Below are 19,981 nucleotides of genomic sequence, written 5' to 3'. Positions count from 1 at the left end.
TTAGAGAACAGCCTGACCAACATAGAGAAACCTCGTCTCTACTAAAAATACAAAAATTAGCAGGGCATAGTGGTGCGTGCCTGTAATCCCAGCTACTCAGAAGGCTGAGGCAGGAGACTCACTCGAACCCGGGAGGCGGAGGTTGCAATGAGCCATTACACTCCAGCCTGGGCAACAAGAGCGAAACTCCATCTCAAAAAAATAAATAAAAACTAACAACTGAGCATTGGGAAATTCAAAATCTCAGTGATAACTCCAAAACATGCAATCCTTTCATTTATTTATTTTTTAATCCTGGTCTCACTGTACATGCAATACTTTCTAATATATTATCTGTAATAGCTTATTCTTTAAGATCTATGAAAAGGAAACAGTTCTGAAAGAAAACATTCTGGAAAAGCCTGCCAAAATTTTAAGCTTTTTGGAGTTAACATGGGAGATAGATCTTTGGAGAAAAAAGTAATGATGTCAATCTAAGACAATATTCCATTAACAGTACTGGTAGTTATTTCACAATTTAGCATACATAATGCCACACGACTGTAGAAATGTTTCCAAACATGCATATTAACAAAAATATTTTTAAAAATTTCTTCCCACAAGAATAAGTCTTAATGATTGTTTTCTTAAACAGTTACTGACATCACTCAGTTATACCAAGCACTGAGAGAAGTAAATAAGACTATCCAATATGTAGATTGGAAGTTTGTTTTTTAACAAATCACCAAGCAAAATTATTAGCTAGCCACGTAATATCACCGCTTGCATATCACAAATTTTTTAAACTTTTACTGATTGTTTTCCTTCCACGATTTTGAAAACAAACTGAATGTAAAAGGGGGTCTGAGGAATCAAGGCTACGTGCGGTGGCTCCTGCCTATAATCCCAGCACTCTGGGAGGCTGAGGCGGGTGGATCACCTGAGGTCAGGAGTTTGAGATCAGCCTGGCTAACACGGCGAAACCCTGTCTCTACTAAAACAATACAAAAATTAGCCAGGCATGGTGGTTGCACGCCTGTAATCTCAGCTACTTGGAGGCTGAGGCAGAAGAATCACTTGAACCCAGGAGGCGGAGGTTGCAGTGAGCCGAGATCGCGCCACTGCACTTCAGCCTGGGCAACAGAACAAGACTCTGTCTCCAAAAAAAAAAAAAAAAAATCTCTATTTTTAGTACAACCAGTAAAAGAAACAGTCACCTAGGCATGAGTAAAGCAAAGGAAGCCAGGCCAACAGACTCTCTGAGAGTGTTCAAATCTCAAGTTAACACCTGACAGTATTTACTATTCAGAAGGATTTTAGATACTAATAAACTATTGTACAAAATGACAAACTAGACTATTCTGAAAATAAACAATTATCTATCGCAGGTGACTGATTGTCTTGTTAAAGGACTTAAACAAAACTCAAGGGAGATCAAGGTCAAAATAAGACAGTTTGTAATGAATCTAATTATGAGTGAATGTTAGCAGCTATGAAAGTTAGAAACATAGACATGTGCTGAAAAATAAAGATGTATTTCTAAAAAATGAAGGAAAAATTTCAAAGGATACAATGAAAAACTGGCTAACATTTCACTATGAGGAAACATCCCTAATTCTACCCACAAGCAAAGAGGGGTGGATACAGAAAAAAAAAAATGTTGAAATTACATGTTAATTCAGAAAGTATCTTTGGTGAGGATGTGACATCAGTGGACTACCTGCAGATTCATACCAATGTTTTCATTCCAGGAATACTCACTACTTTTGTGTGCTATGTTCAAATAAGATATTTTGTTTTGTCATCTGTGAAATTATTTTAAAATGTAACATATTAACACCTTATCCTAATTCACAAAGAGAACATGTCGTTGTGAAAAACTGAGAAAAACAATTTCAGGACTCTTCAAAGCTAAAAGGAATATGCCAAAAAAAGCAATGCATGGGAGAAAAATACGAATGGTAAAATTTCATTTACTCAATAAAATTTTGCAATGAAAGGATCTAAAAATCTATAGTTCAAACCTTTTGTTTTATAGATAAGGAGGCTAAAGCCTAAAGGTCAACTGGCTTGTCCATAATCGCAAAACTTTTAGCTTTGGTTCCAAAACTGCCTGGGTAGATTACCTCCTAAAACTTTCAACACAGTAAAATTAACCTTTCTCCCATTTCAGCTTTTTAATGCTTTCATTATTTGTTTTCCTATCATTCTTTATATTCGTAACATTATGTATTCCAATAATTCACATCATTTCACAATTTAAGATGCCTTGCACATTACTTCTATTATTTGACAATGTACAACTAGACAAAGTCTCATAATACTTCTATTAAAAATGTTTTATTTAAAAAGCGCCACCAACTTTTCTAAAGCGTCACATTAAGCTGGCATGTGGAGAAAAGAACTGTAGCCATATGCATGGGATTTTATGTAGCTATGTACTCGATTCCATGAAAAACATACTTACCGTGGCAGCCCCTGCATCACACGGTACATGTGTACACGATACAGAGCACCTACTTAAAGAAACACACTCACCAACACATACTGTCAACTTTTGCAAGTATTACAAGGGGAAAAACTTGTTTTTACTGTTAAGCAGACTTCTTGCCAATTTTTTCAAAAGGTATTTTGGACTGATCTGCTGCTTTTGGTAACATTTTCAATGAAGAGGATAAATACTTAGGTTGGCTTAATTTGACCTGTGTTGACAATAGTCTTACTTTAGAAAACTATGCCCAAAGAACTCATTATCATCTTTCTCATCCAAACTCCCCTAAGTAAAATTTAGTTGGTTTCACATATTACAAAGCTAAATTTCACATACCAGGATCCTCAGGTAAGCTTGCCGTATCTATGACCTACGTATCTACACACAATTGCTTAAGTTATACTAAAGAACTTTACCATGACGCATAATCCCATGCCAAATAAATGAGATGCCCTTTTCTTAAGTTAAAGTGAAACTACTGTCAAGAAAAGCCAACACAATGATCAACCACAATGTAATTTAAGTTCAATTACTGGGTATTCACAAAATATTCTTGGAATAAGAAACGTAATAGGTGCAAAAGACAGCTAAAGTGGGTTTGTCATTTTTTTTTTCTCTTTTCTTTGTATAATGGTGGCTAAGAGCACGAGGTAACAGTGGCTGCTTGCATTTTTCACATGTAACAAAAACACTTAATGACTCCCAAAGGAAATACATTTTTTAACAAGCTAATCCATGATTTGTTTCCTAGACCCCTGCCTAAACCCTTGTTCATATGCAGCCCAAGGGTGTCAAATGTAAAAATCTTAAGGAAAAGAATCCTTTCAGTAAATAAGTATCTTTAGAATAAAAGGAAAATGATTAAATTTTTTTCTTTTCTGAATATGAAAACAATCCCAAAATAATGAATTGTGAACAGGCAGATTTAGAATAGCTATGCCAAAGGCCTCCAGAAAAGATAGGGGGGTCTATCAATAACATCTTTGAAAAAATCTAAAAGGAATCAATTAAATTTTGATCAGAGTTAACACAGCCACTAAGAGATGGCTGCTGTGAAATAATTTTTTAATTACTCACTTAAAACAGGCTATATACTTCTCTAAATGTACTTACATCACATAAAGATTAAAAAACAAAGCCAAAAGTAAAACCTCTGCAAGTGGTTCCTAACTAGTTTACAAAAGTTACCGAAAATGCACACTTACAGAGAACACATTAAAACCAATTTCATAAGAATATTGCAGAACATACTTACTACGTCTTTTTAAAATTCCATGGCAGACATCATCTGCCTCTGAAGTGGCTACTTCCTTGGTTTTGGTAAATTTTATTAATCAAGAGTTCTATTCCTTATTTGACCAAAGCAAATGCATTTTACTTTGAACGTGTTCAAACTTAAGTGAGTTGCTTTTGAAGGAAGTGCTAAAGAAATTGGAAACTAGATAAAGAAAACATACCTTTGGTTCTAAAAAGTACCCTTTGAAGTAGCGATACTGAACTGATACTCCTCTACTGAGTACAATGGTTGCTTTCCATAACACGCTGTGAAGAAAGAAAATTAAAAGCAGCAGCATCAATATCAAACTACAGTGCATAAAGACTTAATTCACAAAACCCCTCAAATAAAACGTATGATCAATATTACTTATTTATTCCTACAAAAAATTTTACAGGCCTACTCTGTAGCAGGCAATGGGAACACAGGGGTATATATTGCAGAAAGAGCCTTATCTTCAAAGAGCTTCCTTTGCTGTATGGGTAGATAGAAAAATAACCAAAGAAGATAGATACAAGGAAGTTCTGGAGGAGGCTTCTAAAAGGAAGGAAGGTTTTAATGAGGAAGGACTGTCTGAGCTGAGGTCTAAATGATGAGAAGGAACCAGCCATATAGAGCCAGGATAAGTTTCCAAACAGAAACTTCCACAAAAGTGGAAGCCAGAGTCAGAATCTTCTCTGACTTCCCACTTAGCGAGGGATGTTACATGGCTGATAAGAGACTTTGGGTCATAGCTTTTGTGTCACAAATGAGAGATAAACATGAGTTACACTCCTGTTCTTGACTATCCCTTATTCTAAGCTGTCCTACCCAGTCTCTGGCTATTCCTTAGACAAGCAGTCAGAACCTGTATCTTGTTTCAGGCCAATGTCTTTCTCTGAACTATGTTATTCTAACAGAAACTAAAGATTTGACTCAACAGCTGCCTTAAGGTCAAGAATTCACTACAATTCATTACTGTAACTGAGTTTTAGCTTCAAATAATAAACTAGTGCTATCCAAAGCATGGTCCCAGACCATCATTAGTAGCTGGGAGCTTCTTAGAAATGCAAATTCTCAGGCCCCACTCAGACTTATTGTATTAGGAACTCTGGGGGTGGGGGCCCACTAACCTGTATTTTAACAGGCCTCCAGGTAACTTTTTTTTTTGAGACGGAGTCTCGCTCCGTCATCCAGGCTGGAGTGCAGTGGCGCGATCTTGGCTCACTGCAAGCTCCGCCTCCTGGGTTCATGCTATTCTCCCACCTCAGCCTCCCCAGTAGCTGGGACTACAGGCACCCACCACCACGCCTGGCTAACTTTGTTTTTTTGATTTTTAGTAGAGACGGGTTTCACCGCATTAGCCAGGATGGTTTCGATCTCCTGACCTCATGATCCACCTGCCTCAGCCTCCCAAAGTGCTGGGATTACAGGCATGAGCCACCGGGCCTGGTCACCTCCAGGTAACTTTTATCAACACCTTGAGAACCCCCGTCATAGACCATTAACCAAACGTTAATACAGCATGAGTAGTTTAGCCCTACCTGGCTCTGCTAAGACAGGTTTTAGGGCATTGTCCTCACTCTGATACAAGCTTAGCTCCTAAAATAAATACAGATGTAGCTCATTGTATTGCACTTTATTATACTTCACAGATACTGTGTTTTTTACAAATTGAAGGTCTGTGACAAACCTGAGTCGAACAAGTCTATCAGTGCCATTTTCCCAACAACATGTGCTTACTTCGTGTCTATGTCACAGTTTGGCAAATCTCATAATGTTTCAAACTTTTTTGTTATTAGTATATCTGTTATGGTAATTGCATGCTACAGAAAAATATTTCATGAAGGGAACAGTTAATCAATGTAGTAAACTTCACTGTATTATTTTAAGAAATTGACACTGTCCTTCAACCTTCAGCAACCACGACTCTGATCAGTTAGCAGCCATCAACACTGAGACAAAACTCTCCACCAGCAAAAAGACTGCAATTCACTAAAGGCTCAAATGATCATATCATTTTTTAGCAATAAAGTATTTTTTAATTAAGGTATGCACATTTTTAAAAATCACTGCTTTAAACAAACCAACATGGAACATGTATATATATGTAACAAACCTGCACGTTCTGCACATGTACCCTAGAACTTAAAGTATAATAATAAAAAATAAATAAAAAATAAATACAAATCACTGCTTTAAAGCAAGAATAGCAAATGCTGGCAGGCGTGGTGGCTCATGCCTGTAATCCCAACACTTTGGGAGGCTGAGGTGGGCAGATCACGAGGTCAGGAGTTCAAAACCAGCCTGACCAACATTATGAAACCACATCTCTACTAAAAATACAAAAATTAGCCAGGCGAGGTGGCACGTGCCTGTAATCCCAGCTACTCAGGAGGCTGAGGCAGGAGAATCGCTTGAACCCGGGAGGCTGAGGTTGCAGTGAGCCCAGATTGCGCCACTGTACTCCAGCCTGGGTGACAGCGTGAGACTCCATCTCAAAACAAAAACAAAAACAAAAAAAAGAATAGCAAATGCTTGACACATGTTCCCCAATTTTCCCCAATAAGCCTCAGAATCCTTTTCAACAGAGGTTTCTAGGTGGACTCTTCCAATTAAGAATAGAAAGTTGCCATTTCTGCTACCCCAAAAAGAAAAAAAAGGGGAGGGGGCAAATTCCCAGTACTACCTCATCTACAAAACAGCCAGTTGGAGCATGTGAAACTAGCCCCAGATGTGCAGAGTAGAATTACTAATAAGCTTTGAAAAATGTGCTGCAGCCTCTCTCTCAGCCATTATTTCTCAATCTCCAGGAGCAGAATCTAGTATGTGTAATTTTTTTCAAGTCCTCCCAAGTGAGTCTAATGCGATCCCTGGTAAAGAACCACTAAATGAAAACAAGAGATGAAGAAGGCAAAGCAGTGAGTCTTTTCACTCCACTTGTCTAAGTAAATGTGGCAAATTTAAGAATGAACCAGAACCCAGGCATAGTGGCTTATACCCAGCATGCTGGGAGGCCGAGGCGGGAGGGCAGCTTGAGCCCAGGAGTTCACCAACAGCCTGGGTCTCAACACAGCGAAACCTCATCTCTATAAAAACATTTTAATTAGCGGGGCATGACGGTGTACACCTCGCTACTCGAGAGGCTGAGGCAGGAAGATCACTGCAGCCCAGGAGTTTGAGGTTAGAGCGAACTGAAATCGCGTCATTGCACTCCGGCCTGTGTGACAGAATGAGACCCTGTCTCAAAAAATTTAAAAAAAGAATCAGAACTATTTGGTGAATTAACGACAAAATAATCTGATGAAATTAAATCAAAACCAGGAAAGACGGGTAGTCGTACGGCGGTTTAGTGCAGCTGCCTAATTCTGAATTGCCCATATATCCTTTCCCAAAATACCATAAAATCTACAAGGAGGGCAAATGAAACCACAAGTGACGCACATCTTCAGCAGTATTAGGAAACAATACCATGACCTTCAAGTTATCTCTAAGTAGAAAAAAATTCCAGGAGAGCTCTAGCTGCCATGAGCCTGTGGGTAGAGAGAGCTGGTAAGAGAAAGCTTAAGACGCTCCCTGAAAGAGAGGGGCACAGCAGACTTAGAGGTAGAGCACATTAGAATTCCGAAGAAACACAATTCTAAAACTCACGAATATTGTCTAAAGGCACATGGATTCCTGTGTCATCTACTCCCTTCTCCCTGTGAAACACTGTTTATCTGCTACCTGTGAATCAGTTCTATTTCATCGTACATGCGCAACATATGAACAACTGGTCCTCCTAAAATTGTTAAGTGTCTTACCCTGTTCACATCTTTTTGACCAAGTTGGCTGAAACTGACTTAGGACAGGCAGGGGTGTGTTTTAGAGACAAGTTCAGAAAGATAAGAGGTTTTACTTCAGACCAGAGTGGCTGATCTCAAAATCGAAGAAAAAATAGCCACTTGAAGGAAATACTAGTCTGTGAAAGACTAGTAAAGAATATATACTATTAAAATAATACTATTTACCAACAGAACTCTTATAAGGAGAGCTGAGAATTGGCTGAGAAAACGTGTCATACTACTGACAAACTAGTGACAAAAAGGCAGTTCTGTGTTTTTAAATTTTCTTTCCCCAGCGTACGTTACTGTTACTGTTTTACTTTCCTTTGCTTTACCACCAGTGCTCCTCAAACTATTTGCTGTGAATGACCAGCAGGTTTTGTTTGCTTTACTCAACCTGTCTGGTGACCAATGTTCTGATCTACATACCCAGTTCAATGAGATGTGTCCACAGTGACATGCATGGAGTCAAACTGCTATACACATTTCTAAATGCTTGCTCTCAATTTCTGTATTTCTCATATCATGGATTTTTTTTTAAAGTCTTTTGGACTGGTACTGGTGCAGAGGCCACATTTTAAGTCATGCTGCTCTACAGGAAAATAGAGCCTTAGCAATCACCTAATCTGGCACTGGATATACTTGTATGCTATTTAGGAAAACCTGTGACACTTCCAACTATCCACAGTGGGGTAAGTGCCACCTCTGCTGACATCCACTCATCTATGCTAACCCCTTTATTGTGTAGATGAGTTAACTGAGGCCTACAGACATCAGCCGCCCGAGCTCATACTTAACTGCAGAAGAGTGGCTGACATCCAGATTTACCTTTCTCTATCCACTGGGCCCATACTAAGTTTACTGATGGATTCAATGCCACTAGTGAATACATTTCTTTATATTAGCTAAGATATCTAAGTATGTGTTCCACTCTCTGCTCCTTTTAACACCACACACTTCAAGGAAATACTTTTATAGGCAAATACAAAAATTAGATCTCTTATCAAGAATATGTACTGACAATTAAAAAAAGAAATCAGAAAAAATGAAAAAGAAGAAAAGAATATATACTGACCAGACAAATGTTAATGCCTTAAAATGTTTCTTTAAATAAGAAAGCAAGGTTGGGAGGATCTCAAGTCCAGGAATTTGAGATCAGCCTGGGCAACATAGCCAGACACCACCTTTGCGCCGAAAAAAAAAACCCAAACAAACAAACAAACAAAAATTAATGTCATCTCCACACCAAAAACAAAAAACAAAAAAACAACCACAATTAACTAGGCATGGTGATGGGTGCCTATAGTCACAGCTACTCAGGAGGCTGAGGCGCAAGGATAGCTTCAGCCCAGGAGTTCAAGGCTGCTTTGAGCTAGGATCACACCACTGTACTCCAGCCTGGGTAATGGAGTGAGACCCTGGCTAACTAATTATGGTGGTAAGTACCTAAAGAACCAGTCAATAATTAAAAGTATATTCAATAGCATATTCAATTATCCTGAGCTGTAAAAATAAAAAATACATTGAAAAAAAAAAAGAAAGTGGTTAAGAGGCGGGGATTAACGGTAACAGAGGAATCTGTTTTTCCCACACAAATTTTTTAAAATTATTTCACTCATAAAACTATGCAACGTGATAACGTTGATAAAAATTATAACTGTAAGAAAAAATACCAAGATACCTTAAAAGCCCCTAACAACATAAGGTTAATGTCACAGTTATTCTGTAACCTCACATTTCCATACTCACCTTTCACCTGTGTCATTCTCTGGAAGAAGAGCCACAGCATTTTGAGGATTCCATTTTCCCAAAGCATCACAGCTTCCACATATTGCAAAAACTTCTCCTAAAGAAACAGAACAATCAGTCATAGAGAAACAGAACAATCAGTCACAGTGGGATAAGTAGGGAAGTTTGCATTAGTTCAACCAGATATGCTGCCTCCTTTAGCAGAGATGAAAGAGCCTCACCAGATATAGGTTTGGGCCCAGGTACCTACCACTCACTAACATCTGCCTATTAACTCGACTCACCTTTCTAGAACCAAAGCCAGAGAAAAGGGGGAAGGCATACGGATGAAGTTTTCTTCATCTGTTCAACTCCTCATTGAGCCAGTAACAAGCACCCAAGAATACAAATGGGATAAAACCACAGTCTCTGCTTTCAAGACAGCTTCCAATTTTAACAGGCAAACACTAAATGCCTATCAGTACTCTAAAGGGTAATTAATCAATATTTTCTAGAAAGTCAAACAGTAGCTATTAATAAGTTTCGCATCAAGAACATTATTAAGGCCAGGCATGGTGGCTCACACCTGTAATCCCAGCACTCTGGGAAGCTGAGGTGGGCGTGTGTGGGCAGGTGCCTGTAATCCCAGCTACTCAGGAGGCTGAGGCAGGAGAATTCACTTGAACCCAGGAGGCAGAGGTTGCAGTGAGCTGAAATCACACCACTACACTCCAGCCTGGGCAACAGAGCAAGACTCCATCTCAAAAACAACAAAAACAAAACTATCAATGAGACAGCAGAAATGTAATTAAAAACCCATCAAAACAAAGACTTCTATAGTTGGAAAATCTAGTACTTCTTGTTTTTTGGAGACGGAGTTTTGCTCTGTTGCCCAGGCTGGAATGCAGTGGCATGATCTGGGCTCACTGCAACCTCCACCTCCCAGGTTCAAGCAATTCTCCTGCCTCAGCCTCCCTAGTAGCTGGGATTACAAGTGCGCACCATCACAACCGGCTAATTTTTGTATTTTTAATAAAGATGGGGTCACCATGTTGGCTAGGTTGGTCTTGAACGCCTGACCTCAGGTGATCTGCCTGCTTGGCCTCCCAAAGTGCTGGGATTACAGGCATGAGCCACCGCGCCCAGCCAAAATCTAGTACTTCTTAACTAAGGTAATGACTATCATTTCTTTTGAACACTTATCAATAGACTTTAAAAGCCAACATACAGCTACCACCTCTTCTTGCTACCACCTCTTCTTGCTAAATTTTATATATTTAGCAGAACACACTTGGATAAAAGTACATAGAAGTCTCTGACTTAAATATCAACACATTCTGAATACAATTAAAATTCATAAAGGAAAAGATAATGAACTGAGTCCAACTGCCAATTTGGCTCAAGACAGACTCCTCCACATTCTGAGAACAGCTGGGATTCCAAGCTTGAGGCACTGCTCTAGTAAGATTAGAATTGTACTCAGCTTTAGCCACCTGCATGAGCATTTTATTAGCTTGGACTGTCTAAAAATTAACTAAAATTCCAAGTGTGACAGTCATTCAGATTTCAGGGCTCTAAATACATGTGAGCCGGGCACAGCGGCCCATGCCTGTAATCCCAGCACTGTGGGAGGCCAAGGCAGGGAGATCACTTGAGGCCAGGAGTTCCAGAATAGATTGGCCAATATAGCAAAACCCTGTCTCTACTAAAAATACAAAAAAGCCAGGTGTGATTGGCTCATGCCTGTAATCCCAGCACTCTGGGGGACTGAGGTGGGCGGATCACTTGAGGTCAGGAGTTCAAGACCAGCCTGGCCAACATGGTGAAACCTCGTCTCTACTGAAAATAAAAAATTAGCTGGGTGCAGGCCGGGTGCGGTGGCTCATGCCTACAATCCCAGCACTTTGGGAGGCCAAGGCGGGCAGATCACTAGGTCAGGAGTTCAAGACCAGCCTGGCCAACATAGTGAAACCCCATCTCTACTAAAAATACAAAAATTAGCTGGGCATGGTAGCAGGCACCTGTAATCCTAGCTACTCGGGAGGCTGAGGCAGGAGAATCAATTGAACCCGGGAGGCTGAGGCTGCAGTGAGCCGAGATCACGCCAGTGCACTCCAGCCTGGGCGACAGAGCAAGACTCTTGAAAACAAAAAAAAATTAGCCGGGTACGGTGGCGAGCACCTGTAATCGCAGCTACTCAGGAGGATGAGGCAGGAGAATCGCTTGAACCTGGCAGGCGGAGGGTGCAGTGAGCCAAGATCATGCCACTGCACTTCAGCCTGGGTGACAGGGCAAGACTCTGTCTCGAAAAAATATTTTTGTAAATAAATAGATAAAAACACAAAGTTAGCTGAGCATGGAGGCGCAAGCCTGTAATTCCAGCTACTCGGGAGGCTGAGGAATGAGAATCACTTGAACCTGGGGGAGGTAGAAGTTGCAGTGAGCCAAGATAGCACCACTGCGCTCCAGCCTGGGCAACATAGTGAGACCCTGACCCTGTCTGTACAAAAAAAAATTTTTTTAAGAATAATTTTAAAATTAGCCAGGCATTGTGTTGTGCACCTACAGTCCCAGCTCCTCATGAGGCTGAGTCAGGAGGATCACCAGAGTCCAGGAGTTTGAGGAGCTATGACTCCAACACTGCACCCCAACCTGGGCAATAAAGGGAGACCCTGTTATCTTTTTTTTTTTTTTTTGAGATGGAGTCTTGCTCCATCGCCCAGGCTGGAGTACAGTGACGCAATCTCAGCTCACTGCAACTTCCACCTCCAGGGTTCAAGCAATTCTCCTGTCTCAGCCTCCCGAGTAGCTGGGACTACAGGCATGCACCATCATGCCTGGCTAATTTTTGTATTTTTAGTAGAGATGGAGTTTCACCTTGTTGGTCCGGTTGGTCTCAAACTCCTGACCTCAGGTAATCCACCCACCTGGGCCTCCCAAAGTGCTGGGATTACAGGCATGAGCCACCACGCCCGGCCAACCCTGTCTCTTAACAAAAAAAAAGAAAAACTAAAAGAACTTCTTCATGGACTCGTTATTTCTCATCCCCCACATAAAACAGCAGGCTACTTTTTGCTATGAAAAGAACAAACTCCAATTGGAAAAAGTAAAATGGGGAATCAATGGTTCACTTTCCTCTTATAGGCGCTCCTGCATTTTACCAATTCCCCCTGCAATGTTACTTTCTCTTTCTGCTGATACCAGGGGAATATGGCTGCTGAAAATGAGGAAATTTTTCACTAAAACAAACAGACCTTTCTTTAATTGCCTCTCATTTATAAAAGATTATGAAGACTTGGCTGGGCGCGGTGGCTCACGCCTATAATCCCAGCACTTTGGGAGGCCGAGGCGGGTGGATCACAAGGTCAGGAGATCGAGACCATCCTAGCTAACACAGTGAAACCCCGTCTCTACTAAAAATACAAAAAATTAGCCAGGCGTGGTGGCGGGCACCTGTAGTCCCAGCTACTTGGGAGGCTGAGGCAGGAAAATGGCATGAACCCGGGAGGCGGAGCTTGCAGCAAGCCCAGATCGTGCCACTGCACTCCAGCCTGGGCAACAGAGCAAGACTCCGTCTCAAAAAAAAAAAAAAAAGATTATGAAGACTTGAATGCTCACTAAAGGAATCTGCAAACAGCACCTCTGCATACTGTTTCCTCTCCTGGTTGTACTTGCTTCCCCCAAGGTCAGCCGTCTCTGCACTACCATTCTCACTACATTTAGCAGAGGATCCTTCCTCCTGTGCAGTGCGGAAATCAAGGTGATGGGGGAATTGAGGTGGGGTCTTCCCCAATACCCCCTTGCTGTCCCTCAGCCTCCTCTTTGGCACATACAGAGTCATCTATATCCACATCCACCATTATCTCCTTCCCTCTAATCCCTGACAATAAGCATCCCCCTGACCCCAATCAAGCTGACTGACACTTCTGTGGCCAGTTCTGCGGTCAGTCCATTTGCCTGACATGGCCAGCTCCTTCTAGCTTTAACTGCCTGCCTACAACTCCCCAGAAGGAGAAAATTCCGTCTTCTCTCCACGGGAAGTGGCCACACACTAAACCAGAGGTGAGCACTTGGCTCAAGGGAGCTAACCCATCAGCTGACTAGCAATCTTCAATCTGCTGAATTCTGCCCAGGGGTAGAACTATACCAGATCATCTTGGCTAAGAATTTGAACTTAGACTCACACACACTCTGCCAATTGCTGTGATGAATGCTAGAATAAAGAAGCTAGATGTAGTGTGAGTCATTCACTCATTCTTTGAATATAGATATACTATGCCCCTGCTCCGATCCGGGCACTCTGCTAGGTGCAGGAATTCAGCATAAACAAGACAAGGTCACATTCTGACCAGGCACGGTTTGTAATCTCACACCTGTAATCTCAGCACTTTGGGGGACCAAGGTAGGCTGATGACCTGAGGTCAGGAGTTTGAGACTGGCCTGGCCAACACGGCAAAACCCCATCTCTACAAAAAATACAAAAATTAGCCAGGTGTGGTGTCAGGCGTCTGTAATCCCAGCTACTCAGGAGCCCAAAACAGGAGAATCGCTTGAACTCGAGGAGCGGAGGTTGCATTGAGCCAAGATCGCGTCATTGCACTCCAGCCTGGGCAACAGAGTGAGACTCCATCTCAAAAAAAAAAAAAAAAAAAAAAAAAAAGGGCTGGGCACAGTGGCTCCTACCTGTAATCCAGCACTTTGGGAGGCCAAGAGGCAGGTGGATCATGAGGTCAGAAGTTCGAGACCAAACTGGACAAGATAGTGAAACCCTGTCTCTCCTAAAAATACAAAAATTAGCCAGGCACAGTGATGGACACCTGTAATCCCAGCTACCGGGGAGGCTGAGGCAGGAGAATTGCTTAAACCTGAGAGGCGGAAGTTGCAGTGAGTCGGGATCGCGCCACTGCACTCTAGCCTGGGCGACAGAGCAAGACTCCGTCTCAAAAAAAAAAAAAAAGTAATGTTTTCAACAGAGTTTACAATCTGTCACTCAAATAATTCTATAAAATCTCCAAGAGGTGCTATAAAATAGAGCCAGAACCTAGTGGAATCTGGAGGCTGGCAGTGGGGACAGGGGAGAGAACAGAAGGAACAGGGGGAGTATGAGAGTGGGCAAAGATCTAGGCAGAGGAAACAGCATTGAGAAAGTCCTAAAAGAGGAAGAAAGGAGGAAGGAATGCAGCACATTTAAGGAACTGAAAGGCCAGTATAGCCAGAGTGCATAAAACCGAGAGGTACTTCAGTTTTATGAGAGCCCAGGTGTGATACGGCTTTGACATGCTATCTTACACTAAAATTATCTCACAGCACTTTAAGGGACAGCAAAAAATACAATGAAGCTAAAAACATATTCACACATAGGAACAAGGTTATCCCAGCCAATTGTTTCACCAACTTATTCTTTCTTTTTTTTCTTTTTTTTTTTGAGACAGAGTCTGGCTCTGTCACCCAGGGTGGAGTGCAATGGCACGATCTCAGGTCACTGCAACCTTCGCCTCCTGGGTTCAAGCAATTCTCCTGCCTCAGCCTCCCAAGTAGCTGGGATTACAAGCACATGCCACCACATCCGGATAATTTTTGTATTTTTAGTAGAGATGGGGTTTTACCATGTTGGCCAGGCTGGTCTTGAACTCCTGACCTCAAGTGATCTACCCGCCTCAGCCTCCCAAAGTGCTGAGATTACAGGCATGAGCCACTGTGCCCGGCCTACCAACTTCTTGCACTAGCAAAGTTTCCTTCATTTTCATACTGCCTAGAAACCACAGCCCAACCATCTCTGCCCTGTGCAAAATTAGGTATAAATTCATAGCTTTCTTGGGAAAACATGAGAACAAGACAGTGTCTGAGGAGGTTTTTGGTGTGTTTACTATGCTCCAAGCACATTTCTGCTATCAGGCAAGACCTATAGATATTTTCATCTAAAAAATCAGGCCCACTCTATTAGCAACTCCATATTTAAGGTAATCGAGATAGAAACATGCTAATTCAATTTTAATTGTTTTAAAGTAAAACTTTTACAATACCTGGTAAAAGCGTTCCTCTTATTTCAAAGGCAACCTGAGAAGGTGTCATTCTGGTGGGTTTATTTTATGCTAGAAAAAAAAGAAAAGTAACTTATATAAAAATATACGCCTTAGATATAAAAATATACGCCTTAGATATAAAAATATACGCCTTAGATATAAAAATATATGCCTTAGATATAAAAATATATGCCTTAGATATAAAAATATACGCCTTAGATAGCCATCATCAAGAAACAACTTCAACCAAGAGTCAGTTATATTTTTAAAAGCATTATTTAATGTCTTTGCAGTTTTATGGTGGGATTGGTTTTGTTTTTGTTTTTTAAAGTAACTTTAGTGCGGGGGGGAGGGGGGGAAGAAACAAGTGAAAAAGCAAAAAATAAACCAGGCACAGTGCCTCATGCCTGTAATACAAACACTTAAGGAGGCTGAGGCAGGAGGATGACTTGAGCCCAGGAATTTGAGACCAATCTGCGCAATATAGTGAGGCTTCATGTCTACACACAGACACACACACACACACACACACACACATATGCCGGGCATGGGGAGCATGCCTGTAGTTCCAGCTACAGATTGAGATTGAGCTGGGAGGATCACTTTAGCATAGGATGTGGAGGCTGTAGTGAGCTGTGACTGTGCCACTGTACTCTAGCCTGAGCTAGATCAAGACCCTGTCTCAAAAAAACAAAACACAAAGTCTCAATAAAGTTTTTTTTTAAAAAGCAAAACATGAAAATGAATCTCAATTATGAGCAAAAAAAGATTAATTTCAGAGTCCTTATATATACAGTGACTCAATTACTTGGGAAGTATCTAGCAAGTTTGAAGCCTAGTGCTACAAAGCTATTCTTTAAGAATGTATGTTCAAAAAGAAAACAAAACAAGACAGAATGCATGCCCGAAATAGACATTGTAAAACAAAGTATCCAAACTTGTTATTTTTTAAGTCGTCAAGATTCTTTTGCTACATACTTTCTCTTTTGATAAGCAGCTGTTCTGAATTCAACCTATCTTTCCTGACCAGGGTAATACTGTGGTAGAGAAGAAAAACAACTAGAGAGAAAAAAGCTTGACTTAATGAATTTCTACTTTAACAAAAAGGAAACAACCGAAGTATCACCCACTAAAACAAACTACTTGTTATGTTCTGGAACAAGTTTGAGAATCTGCTTCTAAGACACAACGTAACTTATCATTAAAAGAAAAAGAAAAGAAAGAGTCCAGGCAAGTGGTTCACACCTGTAATCGCAGCACTTTGGGAGGCCCAGGTGGGCAGATCACTTGAGGTCAGGAGTTCAAGACCAGCCTGACCAACATGGAGAAACCCCGTCTCTACTGAAAACACAAAATTAGCCGGGCGTGGTGGTGCATGCCTGTAATCTCAGCTATTCAGGAGGCCAAGGCAGGAGAATTGCTTGAACCTGGGAGGTGGAGGTTGAGGTGAGCCCCCCGACCTGCCTCCCCCCCCAAAAAAAGAAAAGAAAAAATTTTCTCACAAATAACTTTTCAGATTTTCTCTTTATTAACCGTAGGACCATCATTACTCAGGTTCTACAGGCTCAAATTTACAGCCTCAACTCTACCTACAACCTATTATTAAATCCCGATGATTCTATCTAATTGACCTTATATCCATTTTGTCAATTAGGATTCTTCCTCACATCCCTGGCTTGGAATCACTTTATTATAGAAATCTGAACTCCACAGTAAAAGGAATTTAAGGAGATTTAAAAAAGAATAAGAAAGAAGTCTAAACTCCAAGCCTTTGAAGTTCTTTTCCACTTATCCACATTTTGTCTAGCTAATTTTTTCATTTCTTCCCTGTCAAAGGAATCTGTTTCCCACCCACTAACTTAAGTACCTAAAGGAATATAAAAAATAGATTAATACACACATGTATATATAATATACTTTGAGATACTTACATAATTTAAATGAAGAACATACTCCATCCAAAGACACACCATATTCTACATAACTTCTCCAACACGCCCCAAAAAAACCTTTGCCCCCCACCCCACCAATGTTCTATAAGAATTCCAATCACATCTTTATTCCGCATAATGTACATTACTCTACCAGCTTAAATTTCATTTGCATTTATATATTACCTTATGAAACAATTCTAAAGTACCTTTCATAGCTACCTTACATAGTCATTTTTCTAGTTCTGCTTTGCACCCTTCCCCTCCCGCTGAGTCATTTAATGAACACTGCTACACACAATTAACCACACTTCCCAGTCACGGTAGATAGATCTATACCAGCAGTTCTCACCAAAGGCAACTCTACCCTCCAGGGGATTATTTGGTAATGTCAGGAGGCATTTTTGGTTGTCACAACTGGGAGTGGCACTCCTAGCATCTAGCGGGTAAAGGCCAAGGAGTGCTGCTGAACACCATACAATACACAGAACAGCCCTCCACAAATAATTAATTGTCCAGCTCCAAACATCAGCAGGGCTCAGGTTGAGATGAGGGTCAAGAGTCCAGGCTCCATGTTAGCTATAAACTATGTATCATCACATTTACATCAATTATAAAATGTAACACTGAATACATATGTATATATATATACGTATATATGTGTATATACGTATATATATACATATATACACATATATATTTATAAATGTACATCGTCAAATATTCATCTCACAGAGCGCAAGACCACCAATGTGGAGTCATGTCATATTCAGATATGAAATTCTCTATTTGGCAACTCTACCATTTTGGTTAGAATATCCAATACTACACTAGTGAAAACCTTCCCTTTGGCCAGGCACGGTGGCTCATGCCTGTAATCCCAGCACTTTGGGAAGCTGAGGCGGGTGGATCACCTGAGGTCAGGAGTTCAAGACCAGTCTGGCCAACATGGTGAAACTTTGTCTCTACTGAAAATACGAAAATTGGCTGGGCATGGTGGGCACCCATAATCCCAGCTACCAAGGAAGTTGAGGCGGGAGAATCGCTTGAACCTGGGAGGCAGAGGTTGCAGTGAGCAAAGATAGTGCCACTGCACTCCAACCTGGGCAACACAGCGAGACTCTATCTCAAAAAAAAAAAAAAAAAAAAAAAGACAGAAAAAAGGCCGGATGTGGTGACTCATGCCTGTAATCCCAGCATTTTGGGAGGCCGAGGCGGGCAGATCATGAGGTCAGGAATTCGAGACCACCCTGGCCAACATAGGGAAACCCCATCTCTACTAAAACTACAAAAATTATCTGGGCATGGTGGCACGTGCCTGTAGTCCCAGCTACTTGGGAAGCTGAGGCAGGAGAATCACTTGAACCCAGGAGGCGGAGGTTGTGGTGAGCCGAGATCACGCCACTGCACTCCAGCCTGAGCAACACAGGGAGATTCCATCTCAAAAAAGAAAAAGAAAAAAAAAAGCCTTCCCTTCATCAAAATAATTTGTAAAATAAATAATTTATTATTCTACTTTCTGCATCTAAAAGTAAACACGGCGGCCAGGTGTGGTGGCTCATGCCTATAATCCGAGCACTTTGGGAGGCATGAGAATCACTTGAACCCAGAAGGCAGAGGTTGCAGTGAGCTGAGATTGTGCCACTGCATTCCTGCCTGGGTGACAGAGTGAGACTCTGTCTCAAATAAAAAAAAAAAGCCTGACATTTAAGTTACTGAATTAATTTAAAGAGAGCAAATACTCCATCACCCATCAAAAGGGCTGAATGACCACTTCAGTCTCAACCTATAAGGTGCCCTTTCATTTGGTGTTTACTGCTGCGGTTCTCAACTAAGGACAACCTCATATACATGATTAAGTAGTTTGTATTTTGCTATTTGTTGACTAACTTTAAATAACTATTTTAATCACCTCTTAAGGGAAATCAGATATTATTCCTATGTACTAACATCAACAGCTAGTACAAAATTATCTCTAGATTTCTACTGCATTAAGGCAAACGGAAAACTTAAGTAAATATAATAAAAGAGAAATGAACTGATTATAGAAATTGAGTCTTTTATTCTCAAAGATGTTTAGAAGAGTGACTACAGTAACTTAGCGGTAAACAGCTGCAGTAAATGTACTATACAAAGCTATATACACAAGCACAAAAACACCTCCCAGAAAACCTCTCCAGAAGTCAACAAAGCATCATCTTCCACTTGATTTACCAAAGTCAAGCAATCTGGTTTGATTTCCACCCTGAGCGCCCCCTCTCCCCAAATTTGATACCAAATGAAAGCCTCGGAAGCTGTTCTAAATGCAATTTCATTGATTATGGACAGAGGCCAAAAGTCTGGTGCAGTGTTGAGTATACAATTTTGGCATCCAGTTACCACCAAAACAGCAGTGACCAAGTAAAAAAACGACTGTGTTGTGAAACAAAAAAGGTATGCACCCACCCATACACCTTCTTCTAAACAAGGAAGAAAAAAAAAAAAATCACAACTTGGAAAGGGAAGGTCCGTTCTGGATATACATAAAAACAAGAGTAAGATGAAAAACGTTAGTCATTGTATGCACATGAGCTGACCAGATAATTTAACCAACTCGCCTATTACCTCACATACAGACTACACTTCCTGAGATAGGCTTTTGCTTTTTGGTTTTTGAAAACGTAACATCTATTTTGTACTTTTTGAAGAGAAACACTCCACAGCATTCTCATCTGAGATTCTGGGTAGTATTTAAACAATCATTTTTAAAA

General features: G+C 40.8%; 1 protein-coding gene across 5 annotated transcripts in view; it reads right to left on the bottom strand.

Annotated features, from left to right (window-relative positions):
• Window positions 1-19,981, bottom strand: part of GPCPD1 (glycerophosphocholine phosphodiesterase 1) — a 68,335-nt gene that overhangs the window by 46,250 nt on the left and 2,104 nt on the right. For 3 of the 5 annotated variants that reach the window (XM_032141909.2, XM_032141910.2, XM_032141911.3), the window contains 3 exons: window positions 15,301-15,369; window positions 9,299-9,395; window positions 3,928-4,012 (listed from right to left, as the gene is read on the bottom strand). In XM_032141909.2, coding sequence (XP_031997800.1) covers window positions 3,928-4,012; window positions 9,299-9,395; window positions 15,301-15,349 — 231 coding nt within the window. In that variant the 5' untranslated portion in view covers window positions 15,350-15,369. The remainder of the gene's footprint in view (window positions 1-3,927; window positions 4,013-9,298; window positions 9,396-15,300; window positions 15,370-19,981) is intronic. The other 2 variants (XM_032141913.2, XM_032141912.2) reach the window with 2 other exon arrangements.

The sequence above is a fragment of the Hylobates moloch genome, unplaced genomic scaffold (genome assembly GCF_009828535.3).
Source record: "Hylobates moloch isolate HMO894 unplaced genomic scaffold, HMol_V3 SCAFFOLD_21, whole genome shotgun sequence".
In the NCBI taxonomy this organism is placed as follows: Eukaryota; Metazoa; Chordata; class Mammalia; order Primates; family Hylobatidae; genus Hylobates; species Hylobates moloch.
The sequence above is the reverse complement of the archived record's forward strand: the minus strand, read 5'-3'. Positions and strand labels throughout refer to the sequence as shown.